This window comes from Lates calcarifer, linkage group LG7_1 (genome assembly GCF_001640805.2).
Source record: "Lates calcarifer isolate ASB-BC8 linkage group LG7_1, TLL_Latcal_v3, whole genome shotgun sequence".
Lineage (NCBI taxonomy): Eukaryota > Metazoa > Chordata > Actinopteri > Centropomidae > Lates > Lates calcarifer.
The window spans coordinates 744,957-771,388 of NC_066839.1; the positions used below are offsets into that span (position 1 = coordinate 744,957).

The 26,432-nt window shown below is 44.3% G+C and overlaps 3 protein-coding genes and 1 long non-coding RNA gene across 4 annotated transcripts in view; 2 read left to right on the forward strand and 2 right to left on the reverse strand.

The window, feature by feature from the left end:
• Positions 1-898: 898 nt before the first annotated feature.
• Positions 899-12,769, reverse strand: LOC108882223 (palmitoyltransferase ZDHHC14-like). The gene is given in 11 exon segments (XM_018674590.2): positions 899-3,415; positions 3,863-3,971; positions 6,038-6,147; positions 6,255-6,357; positions 7,385-7,433; positions 9,917-10,054; positions 10,143-10,182; positions 10,184-10,288; positions 10,718-10,719; positions 10,926-11,086; positions 11,429-12,769. Coding segments are annotated over 11 exon segments (1,542 nt in total). The 5' UTR covers positions 11,710-12,769; the 3' UTR covers positions 899-2,971.
• Positions 9,936-11,338, forward strand: LOC127142631 (uncharacterized). Its single transcript, XR_007813559.1, has 2 exons — positions 9,936-10,073; positions 10,942-11,338. It is a non-coding gene; the product is annotated as an uncharacterized LOC127142631 (long non-coding RNA).
• An 88-nt stretch (positions 12,770-12,857) lies between the features above and the next one.
• Positions 12,858-17,242, forward strand: tmem242 (transmembrane protein 242). Its single transcript, XM_018674589.2, has 4 exons — positions 12,858-13,078; positions 14,202-14,302; positions 16,103-16,240; positions 16,832-17,242. Exons 1-4 carry the CDS (start codon positions 12,994-12,996, stop codon positions 16,943-16,945), a joined length of 438 nt encoding a protein of 145 aa, XP_018530105.1. The 5' UTR covers positions 12,858-12,993; the 3' UTR covers positions 16,946-17,242.
• A 1,371-nt stretch (positions 17,243-18,613) lies between these two features.
• arid1b (AT rich interactive domain 1B (SWI1-like)) overlaps positions 18,614-26,432 on the reverse strand; it is a 36,509-nt gene continuing 28,690 nt past the window's right edge. Inside the window, 10 exon segments of the mRNA XM_018674588.2 lie at positions 18,614-20,832; positions 21,058-21,121; positions 21,124-21,759; positions 21,909-22,039; positions 22,131-22,905; positions 22,990-23,071; positions 23,262-23,378; positions 23,476-23,620; positions 24,182-24,360; positions 24,993-25,128. Coding sequence (XP_018530104.1) covers positions 19,775-20,832; positions 21,058-21,121; positions 21,124-21,759; positions 21,909-22,039; positions 22,131-22,905; positions 22,990-23,071; positions 23,262-23,378; positions 23,476-23,620; positions 24,182-24,360; positions 24,993-25,128 — 3,323 coding nt within the window. The 3' untranslated portion in view covers positions 18,614-19,774.

Genomic DNA, 26,432 nt, shown 5'->3' on the forward strand with positions numbered 1-26,432 from the left:
AGGGAAGTGAATTTAACCCAACCTCAAAATTGCACAATTTATGTCCTACTATGAACTGGAGAAATACTGAGTTGTATATTTATTTATTTACCTAAAATTTGATATTTTTAGAGAGCATCCTGTGGGGTCACATGTCAGGAAAAATACTGGCATAAAATCATCAAATTGCTTCCAAATTGTAATAAAATTTGATGACATTGAGAAGATGGTTTTTGACCTTCAGAATAAAAGTTTTTACTTAATGTAATCCAGCATTTAATTGTCATAGCAGCTAAATGAAAACACTGTTGGCTGTCCTGTTGGCTGTACAAGCTTTCTCTCCTTTTCTCTGCTTCACTAAAATGTAAAATAAAGTTTAGTGTGAACAGTGTTAGAGATTCAGGTGGATCCAGAGTTAAAGCAGAACATATTACAACAAAATTCATCCACAGGTCTTTGTGAAGTATCTGCTCTACATGCTTTGTGACGCAGTAGTCGAAATACTACTGCAGCTAGCAAGCTAACTGCTAAACAAGCTGGGAACATGCTAATGCTAGGCAGTCACAAGATGCCTGAGCTTCTTACTATTTTTTCTGAACTGGCTATTTACTATGGACATTTTGTCATCAAGACTGTTCGTCATGTCATTCGAGTTACTGAAGAGCAGTTTAAAATAACTTTCTGAGCTTGTTAGCAAACTAGTTAGCTTGGTTGCTAATGGGACAATAAGTTCACACATTTTATGCAAAAGATGTATGATAACGGACGGATAACGTCTACGGTAGGTTCCTCCGTTTTGTAATTCACTCAGCTCTGTCACGACGCCTTACTGTTGGTCTACAACACTGATTCAAGTTGAATTCAACAATTTCCTTTGTTTTCCTTTGTTTTTTCGCTCTCAAAGGAAATCCTTTGAGAGCGAAAAAACTGAAATCTCCACAAAATGTTGCCTGTTTTAAATCCAGGTATGAACAGCTCTACCACAAAGTGACATTCGCTTGTCCAATAGAAACAGATGAAGCCAGAAGCTCAATTGCAAAGACCAGTTGAATGGTAGTAGGTGAACTGCTATAGCTAGCGAGCTAACTGTTAGCTTAGTTACAATAGTTTGGCTCCATTTTCTCTCTTTTGACATGTTTACTTTCCCATTGTACACAATTTTGTTCAATAAAAAGATATTGAAGAGGGAAAATAAAGCTATGAGCTAACTAAGTTTGCTACTGGTCAGTTAAAAAACTCCTTCATTAGCTTAGCTTAGTTGTTAAAGGGACAAAAAAAGCTTGTACAGTTTAGTAACTGATTCCTGTGTCTTATTGTCTTTTATACTCCAACAGAGGAGCTTCAATAAAACAAAATGTTAACACACAGTTATTGTGCTAACATAGCATCCTCCATTTTGGACTCATTGGTTGTCCATTCACTCAGTGTTCGCTCTGTCAGATGTGATACTAGTTAGTGATGTGAATCCACAGGTTCATCAAAAGCTGAACTTGAGATGAAAAACTTTGCCACCTTAAATCGTTGGTCGGCCATTAAGCATGAACTCTGGTCTGCAGACGTTTTTTGGGAAACTCGGTTCTGATTTCTGCTTCCTGTTTGTCCGCAGAATCCAACAAAAACCTGAAGATTTACGTGGGGTCAGTTAGCTCTTCTGAGAATAACAGTCAATCCTTAACTGTTCCACAGACTTCACAACCAAAACAGTCAGTCGTGACTTTGGTCCCAGTCCATTTGGCACTGGACTAGCTTATTCTGGATAAAATGTTCACTGCTCTTAGCAGGAAACAGAATTTGTCTTCAACAGGATAAAATCAGGATCCTGGAGAGGTAAAAAAAACAACAAAAAAAAACATGGTTAAATAAACAGAAGCAGAAAGTGAATGAGGATATAATATGGCTTTGGTCCATCAGCAGGCTGACCTCAGACAAAAAAATGGTGAAACTGGTTATCTTGAAAAAGGATTAGGATTATTTCTTTTTTCAAAATTATTGTTTTGAGTCTGTGATTTACAGTTTCAGATTTGTTGCATGCTTTCTACTTCATGCAAACCTTGATGCCGGTGTTTACATTTGTTACATTTTTCTTTAAAACCCTCTGGAGTCCATGAGCATATTTATGCTTTTTTAAAAACTTCTGTTGACCATAAAAATGGTTTTAAAAGAAATGTTGAAAACAGTTCTTTACAGCCAGACTTTCAATGACAAAGGCACAAAAACCAGTTGAGATAAAATTGCTTGTAAATGTACACAAACTACTATAGTTTCATTTCTAGCATTTTTCCTGCTGTATTTGTGCGTATAAAAAGTGAAACGACTCACTGTGAGTCATTATCACTGAAGATTTGTACATTTCTATCAGCTGTGTCATTTTGCATTTATTTTTGGGTTCCTGGCAGCTCTATACTTTGTTAAAATGGCAAAATGAGAAGAATATATACCGAGGTATGGAGAGTTTAAAAAGTGTTTAACAAAGATAAAAATGAATGCAGAGGCAGTAGAAATGAACCAAAATGAACTGCAGAGGGTTTTAAAAACCACCAAACTTCACATTTGCCATTAAGACAGAAGCTGTCTGCAGCAGTTTGGAGGTTCAGGTTTTTTAACTTGACTCTTTCCATTTTTGAGACTTTCTACTTTTCTTCATCAAACTTTCAGAGAGCAATATAGTACCATATCTTTAAAAAAAAGGAACTAGCTGTTTGACTTGCCCTTGACAGATGGATTCTGTCATGTCATCTCTCAAGTTTCAATCCAAATTTTAACAGAATTTCCAGAAAATGATCAAAAAAAGTTGTAAAAATGTTTTTGTCTCCTCACCGAGTCACATGCTTCATTTACGTTGTCATTCATTCACTACGTCTGTTTCACTTTGGTTTGTATCAACACTTTTTTATGCACAAACTGAAAATGTGTCTGGAAACGTCCCATGTAGAGGTCCAACTTAAACACAGGTCAAACTGAGGTTAAATGAAAGACGTGTGGTCAGTTTGGTTCAGACGGAGCTGAGTTTAACCAGCCCTCTGACCGAGTCCTCATGCAGAGCGTCCTGACTGGCGGGGTTGTAGAGGGCGGCGGGGGTGGGGACTGGTGGGTGAGGCTGGGGGTGGAGGTGCAGGTGGGCGGGGCAGGGCAGAGCGCCCTGCGGTGTGGTGCACGGCGTCTCCTCTGGGCTGACAAAGTGATGGTGGTGGTGATGGTGGTGATGGTGGAGGTGGTGGTGGCAGTGGGAGTCAGCGGTGGCGTCTCTCAGCGTCAGGACGTCTCCGCCGCAGGACGGCAGGGATGGCTGGGTGGGGGCCAGGTAGGCGCAGGGGCCCCCCAAGGTGCTGGTCTTCCCTGGCAGAGGGGCCAGAACCACGGGGTCACTGTGGAGCAGAGGGGTGGCCGCCGCCTGGAGGACGAACTTGGTGCTTTGGATACATTGATCCTGATCACACTGAAAGACAAGAGACTTCCTGAGTTTGTCTGAGTAGGTTCTCAGTCATCCGACTTAACCCCCATTCACACCATGTGATCCTAATGACTCCTGGGTCGGTCACTTTCATAATCAGGCTGTTAATTAATGATGAAGATAGTCTTTCCTTGCAGTCTGATATAAAATAGTTTAAAGTAAGTCAACATACAACTAAAGATTTTTGACCCTATCAATCATTTACACCCAATAACATGTGGAAATGATGGAAGGTTCAGAAATACCAGAGTTATCCTGTAAGTTAAATACAGAAATTTATGAGTAATAAACTGTAATGTAACTGAATTCCAGTTTTGCACAAATGACTGCTTGCTTTCATTTGAGCTGAGCAGGTTTTTCCTCCATGTCCTGATGATTTATATCATCTATCATGTCAGTGTTGATCAGCTGTCACTCTGGTTCGCCACCTACCATGTGACTGTGGAGCTGAGTGGAGGCGTAGCTGCTGGTACTGGTCCCGTTGGACTGGGAGGTGGTCTGTGGCATGTCCGACTGGATCAGACCTCTCCTGTCAATCAAACTGGGACACACAAAGATAGTGAGTCACTTCACAGTTAAACTGTATCTCTAATTCAGGTCAAAGTCAAGCTTTACTGGCACAACATTCTGAAGAAATGTTTTTGCTGTATATGGTCCATCACCACCATCACCTTTATGTGATGCAACAAGCATCTCCACCTTAGATGAAGAATAGAAATCACTGTCCCTGACGTCACTTTTTCTAATGTTCTAACTCTAATGTTAAACAGGATGAAGGATTTTAATCATCAGACGTCTGGATCTTCAGTAATCAGAGGAACAACCTGAGCAAACAGCCGCTCTCCACGTCCTGTATCAATGCAAGAGCGTCACAGAAAAACATAAATTTTTATCATGAAACTTTTTCATTCAGTGTTTTTACTGATTTTAATCACTCGATCTGTTTGTTTTGGAGAGGAGGAGACCTCTGAGGGGAATTCAGCTCCCAGTAAAAACCTCCTGAACCATGAACACCGAAGGAATCTGAACCTACAACTGAAAAGCAATGAGTTGTAGATCAATACAATAAAGCCGACAGCTTCTGTGTCTTTGGGGGCTTGTGCACGTGGGCTATGGATGCCCAAAAATTTAAAAATGTCATAAGAAGAAGCTTTGACTGTAGGAACTTCTTGGATGCTTCAGTTAATCTTCATACTTTGATATTCCTTCTCTATTTGGCCTGGAAAAAAAAGCTTTTTCATGTGTCTGCAGATGGATGTCACCACCTGTTGGGGCGTCAGCAGGTGAAGCCAACATGTTAATGAGCTGTCACACACACACACACACACACACCAGCTGGTGATGATCTAACACTGTGTAATGAATGAGTCTCCATATGTTTGGTCCCAGAAATCAAACATCTCCTCCTCCTTCCTCTGCTGACATATGCTCTTATTTTGAAAATCCATCCATCTTATATCCTCCCCCAGGCAGCTCTCACTCGCTGTCATCCATCACTCCTCATATATTCACTCTGACTCCTCCACCTCCTCACTGACTCCCGTCAGCCTGCATCAATCAGTCAATCAACCAGCCAATCAATCGATCAATCAAAGCATCTTTCTCCTCTGGTAACTACATTTGGACACAGCTCATCAATAACACAAGTCTGTTTAGACCTCAGGAGTTCAGGGGGTGGACACAACATCAACATCATTATTTTAACGAGCGTTTTAGACGTCAATATGTTCATGAATTTAACCAAATTTCTTAAATTTAAGTTTTGAGTTTGTCACAAATGTGAATGTTTCCCTCTGTTAACTTGTTCCAGGGACAGATATTTTTAGCAATCGTAATTCCACATGCTCTCATTAAGGTGCAGGGAAGGCACGAGCCGAGTGACTGTTAGAACAAGTGGAGGAAAGAGCTGTCACAGGAAGTAAACCTGAAACAAACATCTGAGCTTTCAACACAGTCTGAAACCAGATCCTGCAAATAAAGACCAGAGAGGACAGTGGAAACTGCTGGACTTCTGTTGGACTTCTTTTGTCCTGAGTTTAGTCCTGATACAACAAAGTTCAGGAAAATTTTGTTTGAGTAAAACATGATTTTACATTGAAGCAACTCTTTTTTTAAAAATTGTTTCCACACAGTTAATTAAATCTCTACATAATTATGCTTTACTTTCAGCAGCTGAGTGAAGCAGTTAAGATCAGCAGTAAAGAGCAAAGGCAGAGAGAGTGAATCACCGCCCTGTATCTCCCCTCAGACTCTGTAATGATGATATATGACAGAGATGTTCAGAGGAGGAGGCTGAACTGCAGCGATCCAGACTGAGACTCTGATTGTTCCTTGATGAATTTTGCAGCTGGGTTTTGTCGGCAGTGAGGAGGGGAACAGCTGAGAGACGAGAAACTGACTGAGGAGACGAAGACGAGTGCAATTACTTTGAGGAAGATCTCAAATGAAAAGTGTCCTCATTAAACACAGAAACACACTGTCAGCTGAGGAGGAGGAAAATATGAAGATGATATGATGGAGGGTTCGAGTAAAACTGTTTCCATACAGGTTTGAGTCCTGGTTCTGGTCTTGAATTTATCCCTGATAGTCCTGGGTTTAGTCACTGACCTGGGAGGCAGTGGTCCACACAGAGCAGCACAGCAGTTGGTCAGGATGTTTCCGTAGCTGTAGGGGTTGTAGTTATCTTTACTTCGCTTGGTGGACCAGGACCCTTTAATCTGGACCAGGACCAGACCAGGACAAAAAAAGGAGAGGGATGCTGGTCTAGTTAACAAGCACAAATAAGTACAAGTCATCATTCTGAAATGGTGAAGTTTAGACTCACGTCTTCGTTGGTGGTCTGGTTGGAGCTGATCAGGTAGGTGTGGAACCCCGACAGACCAACAATCGACCAGACGGAGAAGAAACACACCACCACCTCCAGAACAGTTCAGAACAGAGTCAAGGAGAAAACTACATCACACAGCAGAGTCACTGAGGCTCAAGTTTTAACACAGAAAGTGTTCAGTTCCTTCAGATGAGATTCACCAAACATTTAACATTTTTCAGCCAATTTAAAGAAACGTACCATGGAGAGAAAAATAATAATAAATAATCACGCTCTTGAATGACCACATTGGCCTGAATATAAAACTACATGTTTTCTCGAGGATGTGATCATGCTTTCACAGCAGCAGTCGTTTACCTGTTGAACTAGCTGCTGCAGTTATTAGGTAACTGCTCGTTATATTCAAGTTTTTGAACATATCCGTGTAGTTAACATCTGGATAGCAGCTGAATTATTGGAAATCAATATAAGGAAAGTTTCCAGGAACACAGGGAACATTAGATAAAGCACCGCTAAGAATATACTGCCAACAGGAAACGCTAGAGACTCCGTCTATTTTTATTTTATCTTTATTTGTTCCTTTCCCTCGTTCTACCTTCTTCAAATCCAGGAACACTGAGGTGACTGAGCTGGGAGCTCGAAGCTTCAGTGGAAGCAAACAGAAAACAGTAGAAACAGAGATGTGGCCCCTCAGAGCGTGTGACAGGGGTAAGGTTTGACCTTGGCAATGCATGATGGGACGTATTGACCTGTGGTTGGTGTTAGAGTTATTGATTTATCAGTAACACACACACACTATTAACCCACAGGCAGACAGAGAGTGTATGGGAAGTAATTAGTGCCTGATTTGATTTTCTGTGTCAGCACTGACTCTAGCTGAGTTTCTGCAGCTTCGCACAATTAAAGAATAACTCTGCTATTTTTGAGCCGTAATGTTTTGATTAATCAATGAATCTTTAACAGTGAAAAATGAAAAGACAAAAAAACAATGAGATGAAACCACAAACAAAATGCTTTAAACCTGTGTTTGAGTGGTGATAATTTCACTTGAATAAAGGTCTAAATTAATCCTAAAGTCATCAGAGGTGTCTCCGGGCCCACCCACCCTTTAAACAGTGAAAGGATATCTGGCTGGACTGTCTTTGAGTGCGCTCAGGAAACCTGTCTGGTTCGATCCTGCAGAGAGAAAAGAGTCAGGTTAGTTCATAATATTTAGCATGTAGTCTATCCTCAGCCCTTTTAGACACAATACTAATCTCCATTTCTATGCAGACGATACACAACTGTACATCCAGATAAAGTATGGTGCCACCGATGTCTCGGATGTCCTGTCTCATTGAAATTAAAAACTGCATGTCCAAAACTTTCCAGCAGTTGAATCCAAATCAGAAATAATGATAATAACAGCCACCACCAAAACACTACCTGCATTAACAACGTCTCACCCAGGCTGTCTGTCTGTGGTTTTAACACAAGCTCGAGACATTTTCAGGTTTTATTCTCCGACATAAAATGGGTCAGTAAATCCCCCACTCCTGATGTTTGAAGCTTTTACGTGTCTTAAAAAAGGCGGTTGCTAACGAGTGTCTAAATGAGACTACAGAGGTTGTCGGGGACGTTAACATGAAAACCCATCTACTCACCAGTCCACCTTTACAGCCTCGTTGTGTTTCTACTCACGCTCTTTCAAACTCTCACTAACTTTCTAAGAAGAAAGGCTTTTGTAGAAGAGCTCAGAGCTAAATGAAATGACCAGTTGGAAGCTTAGTGGTGGAGACGTTGACGTCATGTGACCGTGGTGTAGTTGGTTTATAGCCTAACATTAGCTTCTTACTTCAAACATCAGAACAGTGGTGTTCATCTGTGAAGATGATCTGATCAACTAAACCTGGAAGGATCAGAAACTTTAGTTGGTCACAACAGGACTGTATTTTCAACAGTCAGGTGATGAAGTTGTGTAATCTTGCTTTGTCCAACTGAGATATTTAATCAACGATTAGGTTGTTCCTTTCATCTAAAGGTCTAAAAAAGTACGTCCATGCTTTTATCTCCCCCAGACTGGACTTTAGTTTTAGACTGAAGGACTAACTGCTGCAGCCTTCCAGGCCTCGACGCTGGTGAAAAACTCCCAACAACAAGCGTAAACATCAACAACAACAACAACAACACGGGTTCCAGTAATGAGCCGAAGACGTCAGCACACAGAGCGACTGATCTCTAAATTTACATCTTGTAGATCAAAGTCACGACACTCTGCTGAGTCTTTTTATAGCTCTGCTGCTAAAAACAGAAAACAAGCAGCGCAGTGTTCAGAGGAAGACACGGGTTTATCTCAGACAGTCTGCCAGTTGTTAAGAGTTTGAATGTGAAGCAGCCTGAGGCTCCAGTTTCATGACAGTTTGGACCCATGGGGCAGGAAAACAACATCAGCCGCCTGAGCCACAGAGAATTAGGTCAACGAGCGTGACAGGGAGGATCAGGAAGAGGTTTCAGATCCAGAGACAAGACAGTAACAATCAGTTTTATTCCACCTTCCAGGCAGACGCTGGTTTAAGATTCCATCGCAGACGTCTGCTCAGCTTCAGTTTAACTTGGTGAGTTTCCTTTATCATCGACAAGTGATGCAGACGAGTCAGAGTTAAAACAACCAAGAGACAGAGACTAGTACGAGTAAAAACATCCAAGACAAGTCCAAGTCCAAACACCCAGGAGACCGAGTCAGAGGCTGGTTAAAATTCCAATGAGATTACGAGACCAACGAGAGGAAGATAAATGAAAGTAAAACCACCAAAGAGTCAGAGTCAGAGACAAACAGGTTGTAACGTGGTGTTTGGACTGTATCATATATCAGGTGAACACAGAGTCTAACATTAATCAGACTCTGCTGGTTCAGTCTACTATGAGCTGCAGCTCCGGTTCGATCGATCAATGACAGGAAACCGACTGCAGCATCAGCCTCTCTCTGACAGCCTGTCAATCACAGGACGATCGATGGCTGAGCCTCGTTTCGTCCATTACACTGATGAAAAGCTGCTGCAGCTGAAACACTGAGGACCTTACCTCTGGTTCACTGACACATCATCAATCAACAGTTTCAGTTCTTTTTAACCAAAATCAGTTTGTAGAGATTTGAAACCTGCTGCTGTTTTTGGGTGTAAATGATCCAAAGGGACAATAACACAGAGACAGAGCTTTTTATTAAAGAGTCAGATCCTTTTAGTTTAACCACAAACATCTCTATATATCTCTACCAGACTCCATTGACAAAAACAGGGATTTAACCAGGAGCTGCTGGAATACCACTGCCTCCATCTGTTAGTGTGTCTGTGTTACTGTGTGGTACTTTTACTTAGTTAAAGCATCTGATTACTTCCACCACTGAAAGTCACACAACAACACAAACAAACAAACAAAGTGGTATTCCAGCAGCTCCTGAGTTCTGCTCAGTAAAATTCCTGTTTTTGTCAATGGAGTCTGGTCCATTTGTAAATCTAATCATTACACAGACGTTACGTTGCCTCCCTCACCTGCAGCTGTGTTTATTTACAGTAGAATAAAGAATCTGAAGAAGCAGCTGAAGAGTCTGAGGTGTTTTTATAAAGAAATCAGTAAGTGAATCACAGTGAGGAGGAGGAGGAGGAGGAGGAGGAGTTACTCACTGAGGATGACGTGTGTGATGACGAAGGCGAAGATGAAGATGGTAAGGAAGGAGAGCGAGACGATGAACAGGTAGAAGAAGCGGTAGTTCCTCCGTCCGACGCAGTTTCCCACCCAGGGACAGTGATGGTCGAATCTCTCTGACGACAAACACAACAGGTCAGAACCTGACACACACACACACACACACACACACACACACACACACACACACACTCTCTGACTGACCGACACAGTTGTCACAGAGGCTGCAGTGCGACGTTCGCGGCTGGTCTGAAGATCTTGCAGGTGAAGCAGTATTTGAGTTTGACCGTCTGTCCGTTGATGAGGACCTCTCTGGTGCGAGGAGGAGGTCTGGAGCAGCCCTGAGGAGTCTGGAAAACAACAACACAAAACAAACAACAACAGTTCAGCTGTTTACCAGAAACACAAAGACACAGTCGGTCTGACTGCTGCCAGTTAAAGTGTCTGACTGTCGCTGTTTTCTCTTTGTGTCAGCCCCTGACTCTCTGATGTGAATCTGAATCTTCTTCCTTCACACTTCAACATCTTTGTGTCTCTGTGCTGAGACAGATCGATGCCCATGTTTGGTCATCCTTCAAACCTCGGCTCTGCGGTGATTGACAGCTCCACAGATTCTGTATCCGCCACAGAAATAAATAAATAAACAAACAAGCAAAGAAAAAATAATGAGAGGGTTCCATAAATAGAGCGGAGAGCTTCGACGGTGACGTTCAGTTTCTGTGGAAACGACTGATTCAACGAGACACATTCCTGACACACACACACACACACACACACACATCTGAACAGACTCTGACTGGAGGAGTGTGTTGAACGACTTCCTGTAATGACTCATATCATTAGATCAGTTCATTATTGATCAGTTTAGAGGAGAAGTTGAAATCAGAGTCAGGAGTGAAATCTTCCTCAGATTCATCTCAGACAGAAAACAACAACACAGTGTGTGTGTGTGTGTGTGTGTGTGTGTGGTGTGTGTGTGTGTGTTACCGATCTGCCTCTCCAGGTCGGCGGCCTCGTCCGGCGTGGCTCGGGGCAGGACTCCGGGGTCCGTGAAACTCGCCCTGAACAACATCCCCATGACGAAGAGGAAGAGGACGCCGCCGACCGCCGGGATGGCCGGGGTCAGGTTGGACGCCAGGAAGGGACAGCTGCGGAAAACCAGGAGGGAAAATCAGAACACCTGAGGGCTTTTACCTGACGACAGTGAACACACCACGTCACAGGAGTTTAGATTCTCAGTGTTAAAGTGAATCTGACCCCAGGAGGAAAATAACTGACTCCAGACCAGTGGTTCTACAGCGTCATGACCCGGAATAAAATAAACTAATGAAACAGGACCCAGGACTCTGGACCAGAACCTCTGACTGAAGAGACGCAAAACAAAAACAAAAAAAAGAAAGGTCAAAGGTCAAGACCTTTAAAGGAACTGAGTTTAAACGTCATAACAACAACAACAACATCAATAATAATAATAATAAGTGTTGACTCACTCAAAGGTGAAGAAGAGGCCGCTGGTGAGCAGGATCAGGACCAGGGTCAGGTAGAAGACCCCGGTCTGTCTCGCCATCATGATCCTCCCGTCGCAGTAGAACCGGTTCCTCCCCGGGAACACCTGCCACTTCCTGCGGGGGGTCCGGCTCCTGTGTCCGGGGCAGGAGGCGGACGGCTCCTCGGCGGCGGCGGTCGAGCCGCTGCTGCTGCGGGTGCAGATCTGGTTGTACTGGCCCGGCTGCTGCTGCTGGTCCAGAACCGCATGGTGGATCTGAGACATGTGTCCTCACAGGTGAGCCGACAGGTAAATGAAGACGGAGGCGGGTTCGGGTCGAATCAGAGCTGTGCGCGTGCTGCTGCTGGCGCGTTCAGTCAGGATCCAACATGAATCCTCGGGTCTGGTTTTTCTCTCAGGAGCCAGAACAGGAGGAAATCCCGCATTTTAAAATCCAGAATCTGCGGCTTTTATTTTGTAATTTCTCGTAAACAAACACCAACTCGTGGTCTGATGCACGCGCACGGGGTCCAACATAAAATATAAAAAGAATAAAATAAAAAAACCACAACGCCCCCGCCTCGTTCCCATACAGCCCCCCCCTCCCCCTCACATAATCCAGCCTTTATTATCCCGGGACAGAGACGGATCCGGTTCTGGACGATCCGGATCAGGAGACAGCGGCGGCTCCGGAGGTTCAGATGGTCTGTGTCGGTGAGGAGGAGGAGGAAGAGGAGGAGGACGTGAAGAGCATCCTGATCCTCCGCAGAGGAGCTCCGAGTCCCGGTCTGCACAGATCCTGTACTGAGGAGGAGGTCTCACTCTGAGAGAAAAAGCCAAACCTCAGTTTACAGGAAGTTACAGCTGCAGCGTCATCAACCTTTTATCACGTGACACAAACGTTTAGCGAATTTAGAAACAAAGTTTCAGAGTTAATAAAACAGAGGAACTGATCAATCAATTGAAAGGATCAATCAACAGTAAACTGATCTGCAATAACTCATTAGTTGTTTTAGTCATTTTGTTCCAGCGTCACTGTAGTGAAGAGTTCATCAGTTCAATGAGGGAATCCTCCTCAGGTGAATTAATAATGAAAAGCTGCAGCTGGTTTTTATATATGCGGCTGGTTTCACTCAGAGACAGTAACTAAGTACATTTAATAAAGTACTTTTTGAGGTACTTTGAGTATTTCTAATTTAAGCTACTATATACTGAGAAACACTGCAGTACCACATCTATTTAAATTATATAATAAAGTTTTTACACAAATAAAAGACACATGATAAAAGAATCTGGTCTAAACTGAAAACGCGAATCATCCCCCCCCCGGAGTGAGACCTCTTCGTTACTTCCACCACAATTCCACGCATTATACGATCTTTGGTTCAGGATTCTGTCTACTACCTAAAAACACACTCGACCAAAAACTAAAATAAAAAACCGTGGCGCTGTTTTTGGATCCTAAACAATTAAATGTAGTTTGTGTGCGCCTCACACGAACCAACGTTCTTCTTGTTCCTACCGGGTTAGTTTCTACCCGGTGTTTAAACGCAGACGGACCGCAGCAACATGACAGCAGCTGATGGAAACACGGCTGAGAATGTGACAGAAGCGGCTCAGGGAGATGAAGAGGCCAAACTGCAGATGTTACAGGGTAAAACAGATGTTTTCTGCTTCACGTCAACCGCGACTGTTTCCACTTTCTGACGTTCGTTGTGATTTTCTACTGTTTTCTATCCGAGGTCACGGCAATGTCGACCTGCCTGCTGCCTCTGCTGCACCAAACTCCTTTTAAAAATCAGACAATTTAATATGGATATAGCAGCTCAGAATACATAACACTCTGTAAATATCGGTTATCATCGCTGCTGAATCTGAAGCTCACTTCGACATAAATATGATGTTTTTTCAGCCGTGCGTGAAAAACGTAACTCCAGACTCCATTCAAAATATCTACCATTTAAAGTTTTTGTGGTCATTAAGAAATCAACATAAGCCAAACATTATGACTGAAGATTGTTCCCTAAACACTGTGTTGTTCTGTTCAGTTCGGCTGAGGATAATCCATCAGTTCACCCACATCTTCTTTACATGTTCATCAATACTTCATCCAAATTTAAATCTAAATTTTCTTTATGTTTTGTGAGTTAACGGTCTTTCCCAGGGTCTTAAATGGTCAAATAATATAATGGAGTTTGGTTCAGGTGCACACATCTTGTTTGGGTTGATTCCATCTGATGTTATTTTCTAATTAATCATTTAAACGCCGAACTTTGTTTTGATTTCTTTTTAGTTAAATCCTCTGACACTGTTAAACTGGACTAGACTGAGCAGTGTTACACAGTTTTTAAAAAGTTCAAATTTTCTTGAAATATCTGTTGTTGAGTGAATGAAACAGAAAGTCACAGTATGTGCTGTGAACTTGGAGCAGCATCATGTTTATGTTTTATGAGAAAGGTTTTAATGTAAAAGAACAAGGTCTTTTTAAACTGTTAAAATAGTCAATGGAGTTTGGCCTTGGGGAGCTTTGAATAAAGCAAGAGGCTACTCATGTGGTTTAAGTTCATTGTACTTAATGAAATATTATTTTCTTATCCTCCTGTCTTTAAGACAGTCCAAATCAGCCACAGTTCAGATCCTCATTCGTGAAAAGGATGTTTTTAAAGACGATCCGATGATCAAACAGAGGACCAGAACAGTTTTCACAGATTTACTGTAACTTCAGATGTCGCTCAGATTCTTGTCTCACCTGTTGTCACCTGACTTCCTGTGTACAGGTGCAGCATTTCTGACCACGGTGGCGTCTGCCGGGATGATCGCAGGATTTGGCTCCACGTTGGCGCTGGCCAAGAAAAAAAGCCCAGACTGGTTTAATAAGGTCTGATACTTTCACTTCAGTAAAGTATCTGATTACTTCTTCCACCACTGAAAGTCACACAGTAACACAGACACACTAACAGATGGAGGCAGTGGTATTCCAGCAGCTCCTGGTTAAATCCCTGTTTTTGTCAATGGAGTCTGGTAGAGATATATAGAGATGTTTGTGGTTAAACTAAAAGGATCTTCCTCTTTAATAAAAAGCTCTGTCTCTGGAGGAATCCTATCATCATGCTGTCAGACACTGAGAAGAACAATCTGAGTCTGTCAGAGACAAAACAAGAACTTTAGTGGACGGACTTTAGTAATGTGATTTAGTTTCCACTGGTGTCGGAGCATAAATTCTAAATAAAAAACGTTGGTGGTGAAATCGTCTCGACACATTCCTCTAGAGGTCGACCTGATCTGTTCGGTTATTGGTCGCTCACAGGATCTGATTAAAACATGACGCAGGCAGGGACGTCTGCGTCCGAGTTAAACTTAGCGCGAGGAACAATCAAGCGACTGTTGTCAGATCTATTTCAGTCACAGACTCGTCTTTGTCGTCTGAGTCGAGTCTTTGACCACCGAGCTGATAAATAACAAAACGTGAAATCTGATTAAAGGTGGAGACGTTTCTACTGTGACTGATGCTTCACATTCTGTCTGAGCCTCAAACTGTTCTTACTATTATTAAAACTATGTGGACACTAAACTAAAGAAGTCTTTCAATTTAAGCTAAACTATAAAATAAAAACTTAAATTACAGCAGGAAACAAAATAAAATTGTGTTTGAATATCATTAAAGACACATCAGTAAACAGAAAATCATATATATACTGTACGTTGAGAAAAGTTGTTCAGTTTTTTTTTTTTTAATAAGTTAAAATTTTTAAGTTAAAATAATGAAACTGGATTTGAGCTCAAAAGTTTTTAAATTTCAAGAATAAAGTTTAAATATCTTGTCATTTTTCAATTCAAATACTAATTTATAATTAAAAGATAAGAAATTGTTATTAAGAAAATGTTTTTACTTTAAGTAAAGTTTGAGGTTTGGCTCTGTTGATCAAAGAGAAATAAATATTTTTAATTTTAAATCAAAAAGGAAAGTTAATTTTTCTACTGTTGCACCAATATTTAGTTTTGTTTATTTATTTTTTAAATTTTGTATTTTTGTTTTGTTTTCACTTTATTTCTTTGTGTTTTTCAGACAAGTTGTAAAATTATGTGAGTTAAATTTTATAAGATAAAAGTTTACAGAAAAATAATAAATGATAATAAATAAATATGAAATCAACTGAAATCATCAGATTGTAAAAGCAACTATGGAGTTTAACTTTTGACCTCGGAGATGCAGGAAAGGTTGCGTGTCGGCCATTTTCACTGTGACTGTGACCTTTTCTGCTTTAACCTCATTATTCCTAATTATGACTCATCGTCTCCTAATTATGCTTCAGACATGAAACACATTTTTAGATTTAATGAAACTTCCACTTCCTGAGGAAATCGTTATCTCTGATGATTCTCTGCCAGTTAACATCAATTAACCTGATCAGAGAACAGACGCTCCTTCTAGCTGCAGAACTTCATTCAGAATCCTCCTGTTTTTAACTTTTCTTCAGTATCACAGTAAAACAGTGAGAGTTGTCTGAATATCCATGATGCTCTGAGGAGCTGATCGCAGCTCATTCAGCTGATTAAATTTTCCGGCAACTTGCTGAATCCATGGTGTCACTATACTTTTTAGTTTACAGTGTTACAGATATTTGACCTTTTTTCACTGAAATGATTTTTCTTGTTTCCGGCTCTGGTTCCTTCTCAGGGAGTTGCTGCGACGGCGGCCGTCCCAGAGAGCGGAGCGTCGCTGGCCCTCAGAGCTCTGGGGTGGGGGTCTCTGTTTGCCTGGGGGGGAGTTGGTCTGCTCAGTTTCACCGTGTGGAAAATCCTTGGTGTTCACTCTGTACGTATCTGCAGAGCCACAACACAGAGTTCATCTCTTTATCTGTTCATTATAAGAAATAATAAACTGCGTGTGTTCAGAGTTAAATCTGTTTAATCTGACAAAAGACAGAGTTAGAGGGAAAAAATGTAAAAATTTTGTATCTAATAATTTTTTTTATTAAAAAAAGTATGATTTCAAAAACAAACAAAAATTTAGAAAACAGTTTTTAACATTGAATATTTTGGAATTTCAAGAATAAAGTTTAAATATTTTAAGATTTAACATTTTTTTCAATTACGTTGAAATATTTACATTAAAATAATGACATTTTGAAATTAAGTTCAAACTTTTTGAAATTTCAAGAATAAAGTCAAAATATTTTTGAGAAATTTTCTCAAATTAGTTGAAATATTTTAAAAAGTGAAACTGTTAAATTAAGTTAAAATTTTTTTTAAAATTTTCATTCAAATTCCTGAATCAAGTGGAAAATTTTCAAGAGAAAAGCCCTCAATTTCAAAAATACAGGTGAAATATTTCTAGAAATTCTGTAAATTTGTCAATTTAAATTCTACCGGTCTCTGTGCTGATTTGTTGTTCTGGTCTTTTCAGTTGTCAGAGTTCAGACAGAAGATGCAGTCCTTCTTCCCGTCCATCCCAAAGTCTGCCGAGGCCTCAGCTGGACCTGAACCTCTGGACTGGGACTTGGTCTTCAAGTCAAAGTGACGTCGGCCTGCTGCTGGAGGACGAATCAAAAGAGACAAGATTTAAAAAATAAAAACTCAACAGCTGTTTGTGCTGGTTCCTCTGGAGGGAGCAGATTCTGGAAACTCCTCTGGACCTGTCCCGGTCCCAGTCCTGGTCCCCAGAATCCCAGTCCTGGTTGAAAATGGTTGAGTACTTGTACAGGTTTGAGTTTTTGGTCTGACCTTGGAGTTAAGTTTGTTAAGTTGAAATCTCTTTGTGTGAATTAAAGGAAAATTATTTTTATTTTCTAACGTTAATAAAGTCTTTGTAAACATGTTTACTCTGCTGATTCGTCCTGGAACCAGAGGAAGATTTCAGCTTCATATTTCTCTGCTGTCAAGGTTTTTAAAGCTGGGAAATTAATGTCACTGGAGATGTTTTACATTCTGTCGGAGAGGCTGAAAAACAGGATGAAAAAGCCAAAAAAACTCAGAGTCAAAACAAGATTTTCCAGACTGGTTCATTAAAGGTCAGAGGTTCAGGCTCATGTTTGTCTGACGGACAACAAGCTCACCGCCAAAATAAAAGCTTAAATAAAATTCACTGGCTTTATTCTTCTCTTTCACATTTCAGCCTAAAAACATTAAAAGTAAAACTTGCCTTTGAATATGTGACAGTTCAGCTGTTGACAGCTGTTAAACCTTTATTAACTTTACTTATTTACGTCCTGGAAGTCAGCTGGTTTGTTTTGGAGTTTAAACACATGGTGGTGCAACAGGAACAGTCCAAGTTTAAAAATATTCCAGTCTGCGTCAGTGTGAAATTAAATTATCTCTGCTTCAGTCGGACAAAATAAAGTCTGAGACGACTGTTCACATCGATTACGACACATCGCCTCAGTCCAGACTGAGACTGGACAGGTCTGTCGCCGAGGACTGAGAGCCTTGAAGGTTCAGATCAGCTGACTGCTGGGACTAACCATGGAGACCAAAGAATATGATTACTAACTTAGCATTAGCAACATTAGCATTAGTAAAGGTGAGGCCAAATCATCAGTTTGTCTGGAAAGATTTCAACAAGGCTCATGTCAAGACCAACAAGTCCAAGTCCGGTTCCAAGTCCCACGTCAGGACCAACAAATCCTAAATCAAGGCCCATGTCAAGCCTCAAGACAAGATCTTTAAGTTTGAAGTCAAGTCACAAGTCAAGACCAACTGGTACCAAGTCACGATCTAAAAGTATCAAGTCCAACCCCATGTCCAGATCAATAAGTCCTAGTCCTAGGCCCAACATGTTCCAAGCTCCAAGTCAAATCCTGAATAAAGTGTAGACAAACTAAGGTCTGAGTCAAGTCCCAAGTAAAGACAGGTCTGTAGTGAAACCCAAAGACAAGAGCCACAAGTTCAACAAGTCAAGACCAACAAGTTTAACAATTCATTTTTTACATTTTAGTAAATGTGGTTTGTGACTCTAGTCCAAACATGAGCACTGAACCTCAGTCTGACAGGGTGGAGTGGATCCTGACAACCTGATGTCCGTACAGAGGACAAACCCTTTGATTGACATGAACTTAACTACCTTCATCTGGACAAATGTTTTCTTGCTCCATTGGTGAGAAAAGCTTAAGAACATGACTGAAAAGTGTAAATGAACCGTTTTTTTCTGTTGGATCTCCAGTCGTTCCCACAAAACCAGTCCAGATCTGCGTTCACAGTGCTCAACCAGAGTTCATGTACGTTTATTCTTTAACATGTCGTGGAACATATAAAGATCTCATACTGAAGAAACAACGTTTGTCAAATCAAACAGGAGATGTTCTGGAAGATTTTTCTTTTTTTTCTCTCTTTACATTTGTTATAACTGTTTTTGAAGTCGTGTCAGTTAGCAACATGATGAGTACAGTCCCCTCCCCACCCCCTGAACCTCCTGTACATACAGTCTCTCAAATCAAATGCCCCCTCCCACCACCCCAATTAAAACATCCTGAAAATTGAGGGTTGTTCCTTTAAAGTACAGAAAAAATAAGTCTTCACCTGCTGGGAAGAGACAAACTAAATCTTCAGGTGAGCAGAGTTGTGATTATAAATGACGACCGTGAACGCATCACCAGCTACTGTCACCGAGTCATGACGCCATGTTGGAGCTCAGCTGTACATCGTCTATTTACAGGAGGATGATGACGGTGGAGGGAAATTTAGATTTGATTGGTGGAAGAGACAGAAAAAGTTCTTAAGAAAGAGAAAGTGACGCAGCCCCCCCACCCCCCCGCTGCCGCTTGATACTGCTGTGGTTCGGCAAAATACTGATGGTCAAACTGCAGATGGTCAAATAATTCACATTTAAAAAAAACGCCCAAAACAAACCTATTGCACCAGAACAAAGTACATGACTGAACATCAGTGTTTCCTCTGTCATACCACATGAGAAAAGAGAGGCCTATCTACAACATGTGTCACTGTTTTAAATAAATCTGACCACGCTCCCAAATCTAACTAACCCCCCCCCCCCCAAAAAAAAACAGCCCCGCAAACCGAAAGAAACAACCACGTCCGTTTAAAACACAAAGAGCCAGAACCCGAGTGTTCTCCACCGTCACACTTTGGTTAAAACAAAACAAAACAACAAACTGACAAAAGAATAAAAAATTAAAAATACAAGTATTAAATATTTTTGTATTAAAATTACTTAAAAATCCCAAATAAACATTTGCGGATGGAGCAGAGGAGCTATATATATTCTATATATATTCATTTGTATGTAAAAACATTTGTGTTCTGTTCTTTAAATAAAAATATAATAGGAGCCAGTTCGTCACATGGTCGGAGCTGCTTCCAGCCCCACCGAGCGCGCTCTGTGTTGGTGTTCGTGTCACGAGCGGCCGATTTTAAACAGTACTTCACACATGATGGCCGCCACCGAGGAGTTGAGGGCGGCCGACAGTGCGATGTCCAGCAGCCGGCTCTCGTACAGAACGAACTCCGTCCGGTTCTCCTCCACCTTTGCCATGGCCAGCAGCGCCTTGGCGGCGCGGCACATCATGTTGATGCTGGGCGGCTCTGGCGGCGTGTTGGCGTGCAGCAGGCTGTGTGGACTCTGCTGGTACTGGGCCATGGCCACGCTGTCCTCCAGGAAGCCGATCAGAGTTCCCACGCTGCCCTTCTGCAGGGCGACGGCCCTCGCCGCCGTGGAGTCGCCCTGCGCCAGGTGGGACAGGATGGCCACCGCCATCTCCCGGCACACCTGGCTCTTCCTCTCGCCCACGAGCCGCACCAGCGTGGCGAAAAGCTTCTGCTGGCGGCTGAACGGCGGTGTGGCAAGCAGCAGGTCCACGTTACAGTCCTGGATGCTCAGCTTGCACAGACACTCCAGCACCAGTCTCTGAGGCGTGAGCGAGGAGAAGCCGCCCGCTGAGGAGAAGGGGTCCTGGGCCTCGGCGGACGGGCACACCATCCAGTGCAGCAGCCCGTCCAGGATGGGCAGGCAGATGCTCTCGGGGTACAGCGACAGGTCTAACTGGCCCGAGATGTTGGCCAGCGTCACCAGCGTGTTTTCCCTGAGCGCCGCCAGACAGTCCCACCACCACTCGTCCCGGCTGCAGGCCAGACCCTGCTCCTCCTCCCGCTGGTAGGTGGGCGGTGTCCGTTTCCTGCGGGGGTGGTGGTGGTGCAGCAGCACCAGCCGGCCTAGGATCAGCACCAGGCCGGGGTGCCGCGACATGTCGGCGTCATTCCCGGGGACGAAGGAGAGGCCGCGCACAATGTTGGAGATGCAGACGCAGCGTTTGGTCAGGGAGTCCTGCCAGGACTCGGCCGTGGACAGAGGAGCCTCGTCCCAGCAGCGAGGCTCGTCCTCCAGCTGGCTGATGGGACTGTGGGCCGCCTCGCTGTGAGCTGGTGACCTCTGACCTCTGACCTCTGACAGGGAGCCTGAGAACAGAACAGAAGGAAGGAAGAGTACATGATCATCACAGAGAGAGAGGCAACAACAGTACTACAACTAACCCACAGTAAATCTGAAGTTTGTTTTCATGATTCTAATCAATCATATTATTGGCAGCACCAGAGCTTTCACCCACACCTCAAGGTCTTCATCAGGTCGTCATTCGCTGATGAAGACCATGACATCCCCCTCCTCCTCCCCCCTGTTTTTACCTTGTTCTGTCTCAGGTGGAGTTTCCTCCCCGGCTGCCAGGTTCTTCTCCGCCTCTTCCTCCCTCCCCTCACCTCCTCCCTCCCTCTCCCTCTCTTCACCTCCTCCTCCTCCTCCCCCCTCCCTCTCCGCCGGGTTCGGGGGGTGAAGTCTCCCGTGCTGGGTTCAAAGTGTGTCTGGATGTGGGTGGTGGAGTCTCCTCCCCCGGCCTTCCAGTGCAGGAAGCCGCTGACGAAGCCGTTGGGTTGGCTGAGCTCGGCCCAGCGCTCCTCCACCTCTTCCCACTCCTCCCCCGTCTCCTCCATCCTGATTGGCAGCTTGTCGTACTTGCTGGCTTGTGGGGGGCGGGGCTCCGGCTGCTGCTGCTCCTCCTTCACCTCCACCTCCTCCTTGACGGCCGCTTCACTGTCCTTCACCACCTCAGCATCGACGGTCGGAGCAGTGGTGACGCTGAGCGGTGACGTCTCCTCCACCTCCTCCAGGATCTTCTGCTCCTCTGTTGACTGGCAGTTAGACTCGGAGGAGACAGTTGGAGCCTCCTTCAACACCTCCTCCTCCTCCTCCTCCACCTCAGGGGGGTCAGGCAGGGGTCCCAGCAGGGTCCTCTGGCCCTCAGTTCCCACTTCGTAGTCCTCCAGGATGCCGAAGATCTGGATCAGGCAGCGGCGGTAAAACTCCACAATGAGCTCCAGGAAACCAGGCAGCTGCAGTAGGAGAGGAGGACAGGAGATGTTGTTTAGTGAAAAGAAACAGACTCCATGTTGTCTTCACTCCACCATCAGCAGCCCAAACCGACCAATCACAGGCCTCGTTGCCTCCGGCGGCCATGACAGTTAATAACAGTGAGTCTGACCTGTGTGAGGCTGAACGAGCCCACGGTGCTGTCGTCATACAGCAGGATGTTGATCGTGTCCAGAGCCCAGGTGCTCTCTGCTAACAGGCCGGACTTCAGTGACATCATCACTCGCCACGCCTCAGGGGTTCCTGATTGGACGAATTCAAACACAGAGCTTAGAAATCAACGATAACGACTGAATAAAACACCACAGAAGAAGCAGCTCTGCGTGCGTCTGACCTGTGTCCTTGGCCGTGAGTCGGCGTCGAGGCTTCAGTTTGGGGGCTGTGGCCTCCACAGAGCTGGTGGGGAAGCTGACCTCCCTGTGGATGAGGGGGAGGCCCTGAGTGGGCGGGGGGACAGGGGGCACGCCGGGGAGCCCCGGCTTCTTCATGGAGGGCAGGTAGGGGGCGGTGTTTGGGGACAGTGACCCCCCCATGGGCCGGGGGAAGGAGGAAGGGCTGTGGGAGCGGGCCACGTGGTTTGGGACGGTGGGCGTCGCCTGGAAGGAGGAGGGGGGCTGTCTGGACGGCAGGGGGGGCATGGAGGAGGAGGACGAGGAAGAGTGGGGGGGGTATGGCGGCTGGCGCTGGCCCGGATGGCTGGGGGGCCACTGGCTGTCCTGGGGGGCCCTGCCCTCCTGGTCATCCCCTCGGTTTAAGCTAGGGTAGGGGGGCCCCTGGCCCTGCCTGCTGTACGTGTAGCCCATGTCTGTCCTGGGGTGCCACATGTTGGCCTGCGGCCCCTCCCCTGGCCCCCCGGACACTGGCAGCGGACCTGAGCCCATCATGCCGTGCTGCGGGGGCCCCTGCCGGTCCCGGCCATACGGATACGGGTACTGGCCCTGGACCGGCCGCCGCTCAGGGCCCATGTAGCCCCCGCCTCCTCCTCCTCCGCCGCCGTAGGGGGGGCCGAACATGTCGGGCTGCTGAGAGCCGTACTGCTGCACGCCAAACCCCTCCCCCTCGTGACGCTTAGAGGGAGGATACATCCCCTCCATTGGACGCTTGTAGCCCTGCAGGGACACAGAGAACCAGGATCAGGATCAGGTCTACAGGTGCTGGGTTACCTGTCATCATCTTGAAGTCAGAGCTCTCACCTGCTGCTGAGGGTACAGGGGCTGATGGGAACTGTAGGCCATGCCGTGAGGATACTGCTGCCCATAGCCATCATGTCCATGTCTGAAGAGAGAGAAAGACTCCAGTCAAACTCTATTTATTTAAATAGACAGTAACACAGACACACTAACAGATGGAGGCAGTGGTATTCCAGCAGCTCCTGGTTAAATCCCTGTTTTTGTCAGTGGAGTCTGGTAGAGATATATAGAGATGTTTCTGTCCCAGGTTCAATCTCTCTCAGGCCTTCTCTCACCTCTGGTGGGGGTATCTGTTGGTGGGGTACATGCCGGCCTCGTTTCCAGTCTGACCCATGTTGTTCTGACCTCCGGGGGGCGCCATGCCTCCCTCTGGCCCCATCACATGGTCCGGCCTGCAGCACACAACCGCACAAACAGAAACATCAGGGTCTCTAACAGTTTCTGTTTATTAAACTGCGTAACGTGCAGTCCGTCTGACCAGTATCTTACCTCCGCTCATATCCGGGGCCGTAGGGATACTGGGGTCTGGGGCCCATCCCTGTCAGGGGCCCAGAGGGTGGCCCACGGGGGTACATGTCCTGCATGGCACCGCTGGGCATCTGACCGGGACCGAAGGCCTCACCAGGCCCCGGACCTGAAGAGGAGCAGGAACTTTTAGAACCTCCAACTTTTATTTGTGTCTCACTTTAGTTAATGTGCAGAGTGTTTTACCAACAGTGATGGAGATTTAATAAAGCTACATGTGATGTGATTGTCATAGAAACCTCAAGGAAAGAAATCAACCTGAAAACTGATGGATTATTTAGAAAATAATCTCACATGATGTAATGCACATGCAATATCAGTTAATAGGCTAATATCTGTACAGCCTGATCACAGGACAGTTCAGGTTTTGACCACTAGGTGGCAGCAGAGCACAATCATTTCATTTCTGAATAAAACACTGAGCTATGACACTTCAGTCCACAGCACCGGTCCTTTACTGCTGGTTTTCTACTGGTTAAGTGGTCTCACTTTGTGTCTCGGGTGGAAACTGGTTCTGGATCAGGTGGGGGGAAGGCAAACCAGCAGACATCTGGGTCCTGATTAGTAGTGTACTGTAGAGTTTGTTCCATAGAACATACCATATCATTTGTACCAATACAATTATTGCTAATGTGAGAATGAAGACGCTTTTGTTTTTCTCTCTCCTCACCTTTCCTTGGTCCTCCGTACGGGTCTTTGTTGGCATCATATTGCATCCTCATAGAAGGGTCTGTTGGACCTCCTCCCTGCTGGTAGGGGGCACCGCCGGGTCCCGGGCCTCGCTTGTTGTGGAAGGCTGGGTCACTGCCCTCAGAGAACGGGTCCTGGATGCTCACTCCTCCTATGTTCCTGAGAGAAAAACCACAGCAGCTTTATGACTTGTGCGATTTAAAGTGCAAAAATAACTTGCGCTATTGCACCAGATGAATAGCGATCAAAACGAAGCAGAGAATCTAATTTGCGCCTCTAAATAGAAGGTCCTGTCAAAGAAATGTTGTCACAGGTTTTTGTTTTACTCACATTTTTTGATACAAGTCAATTTTTAATGTTTAGTTAAGGCAGATAAAACATGTTTGGTTAGTAAATTGTTTTTCTGTTTTTGTTAAACTATATTCTCAGAGTTTAACTAATGAGCCCACTGGTTTCCTTAAGCTTCAGTCATTATCAGGACACTCCTCAAACCCTCTGATTATATATCATAATAAATACTGATGTCAATCAATATAGGAAAAAAAAAAATCAGGGATCATATTTTTTGTCATATTGCCCAGCCCTTGTGTCAACTAATATGCAGACGATATTCAGCTTTATATCTCTACCACACCAGATTAAGAGTGATCTTTGACATCAATCTTTGGACTTCCTTAAACTGACATGTAGCAAAGAGATTAAAAAAAAAACTTCTCTCATAAAATATTACATTTCAATAATGAACAATGTAGTTTGACCAGGTGGTTTGGGGATTTTGGCCCGTTCCCTACCTGTTTCCAGGCTGGGGGCCCATCTGGCTGTGCGGGGTGGAGGCAGGGGTCGGGGGCTTCAGGTCTCCAGGGGCCTCAGTCAGGGAGCTGCTGCTGGACTGAGGGGTGTTGGGGCCCTGCAGGGAGCCTGAGTTGGCTACAGAGATACAAACCAGACAGAAAACCTGCTGAGAACAAGGGTTACGTGTCGTCATGTAACTTCACACCACAGGCAATCAAATAAACATGTAGGTGGGTCAGGAGCAACCAGTGAACACAGCTGGATGAGACACAAGACCAGTTATTCCAGCCTTAATCTGACCCATGTTGAGTGTAATGACTCTCCGAATCTACGGTTCAGTGGATTTTGAGAATCGTTTTCAGTCGTTTCAATTGCTTTTTATCTTTGGCTGGGGGGGTTGTCCTGTATCTCCTATTTCCAGAGATCGTGGACCTTAACCCATTTCCAGCCAATGATGTTTGTAGGGTTCATTTTAATACATTTCATGTCTTCAGTTCTTGCGGGGTCCACAAACAACACCAGTTTTAAGTGCTGTGGTCTTGGGGGACCGCCTAAATACACGTCTTGATTTTAGCACTGGTGAGGTCCAACCTAACATACTGGGTTCATTTTAATGCACTTGGTTCTTAGTACTTGTGGGGTCCAGATTATTATAATACCTTTTTTCAGCACTTGTATTCAGGTCCTGATGGTTTGTTTGAACACTGTACACTCAACTCTGAGTACATGTGTTCAGAGAGAGAGAGGGATCAAAGGACACAGAGAGAGCGAGAGAGAGAGAGGTATCGTGGGAAATTAGGTCAGATTGAGGTCACTGATGTTTACATTCACACCCTCCTCCCCCTCCGGACGACTCACTCTGCTTCACTGTTACATAATCAGATGGCTGCTGTGTTTATGTGTGAGGTTATACCGCTGACAGCCTGGCTTCTTTAAAGGCCTTTTCAGAGTCAATCTGTAACATTACTTCATCTTCATCATCGTCATGCAGAAGTGTCATGTAAGTGTTCCTTACAGCTTTATTCAGACATGATTGGATGTTTAAAGACAGAGTCACAGTGGTAACAACTGATATTTGTCAGCTGGTCCGCAGAGAGAGGGAGTGGGAAAGTAATGACTCCAGAGGAGTGTTTTCTGTCCTCTCTCAGGCTGCGTCACTGGTGGATTAAGAAACTTATTTCCCAGTCAAAGGCTTAATTAATGACTATAATGAGCGTGGAGGACGTTTGCCACATTTTCTGACAGCGAATTCAATGACACATTTTCTCATCAGGTTCATTGTTTATTTGAGAATCATCAGTTTTATGTCAAACAGTGGACAAACTGAGGATGACAGAACGGTAAGTGTTTTACTGGATATTCATTTATTCATCCTTGTAGTTGGCTGAGATAAAGTTAAAATATAAGGAGGGAGATAGTTGTCCTGATGACTACTGTGG